General features: G+C 64.4%; 1 protein-coding gene across 1 annotated transcript in view; it reads right to left on the bottom strand.

Annotated features, from left to right (window-relative positions):
- Window positions 1–185: 185 nt before the first annotated feature.
- Window positions 186–717, bottom strand: part of GPR142 (G protein-coupled receptor 142) — a gene marked incomplete at its 5' end in the record, with an annotated part of 872 nt that continues 340 nt past the window's right edge. Inside the window, 3 exon segments of the mRNA XM_009072103.1 lie at window positions 186–338; window positions 341–708; window positions 711–717. The exon segment at window positions 711–717 is cut by the window's right edge and continues 300 nt beyond it. Of these exon segments, the coding sequence (XP_009070351.1) occupies window positions 186–338; window positions 341–708; window positions 711–717 (528 nt within the window).

Genomic DNA, 717 nt, shown 5'->3' with positions numbered 1-717 from the left:
GCTGCCACTAGGCAGGACACCCTGATGTCCCTAAATGAGTGTCTGGGCACAACCACCTCCTCCTGCCACCACCAGCAGCATTAACCCTGTCTCCACAGAGGGTGGGTGTGGTGGGGCAGTGCCCCCACAGAGGAGTCTCCTGGGTCCTGGTGGGCACTGGGACTCCCAGCTGGGTACTGCCCAGCTCAGAGTGCCGTGCCAGCCAGCAGCTGCAGTGGTTTCAGAGCTGGGGGTGGGAAGTGGCCGCTGCCCTGGCGGGGGCCGTGCAGGGGGTCGTGGTGGGGGACTTGGCGGGGCTGCCCCCGTAACACCTCTCCCACCGTGCGGCTCCCACCGTGCGGCGGAAGGTCTGGCTGACGAAGCAGTAGAGGAAGAAGTTGAGGGAGGTGTTGAGCATGGCCACCATGTTGGCGATGTCCAAGGCCAGGTGCACACGCCAGTCCCTCCTCACCGAGGCCACGTAGAGGTGGCACATCATGACCACAGTCCGTGGAGCCCAGAGCACCACGAAGACAGTGGTGACAGCCAGCAGCAGAGCCGTGGTCTTGCCGCCCCCCGCGCGCCTGCGCCGGTTCAGCTTGCGGATGATGATGGAGTTGGTGGCCAAGAAGATGCTGCAGGGCAGGAAGTAGATGGTGACACAGTGCAGCCACTTGAGGACAGTGTCCAGTGCTGTGGGGGGGTCGGCATCACGCCACATGTCCAGCCCACAGGAGA

Source organism: Acanthisitta chloris, unplaced genomic scaffold, assembly GCF_000695815.1.
Source record: "Acanthisitta chloris isolate BGI_N310 unplaced genomic scaffold, ASM69581v1 scaffold13870, whole genome shotgun sequence".
Classification (NCBI taxonomy): Eukaryota; Metazoa; Chordata; class Aves; order Passeriformes; family Acanthisittidae; genus Acanthisitta; species Acanthisitta chloris.
This window is presented reverse-complemented; position numbering and strand designations above follow the sequence as displayed.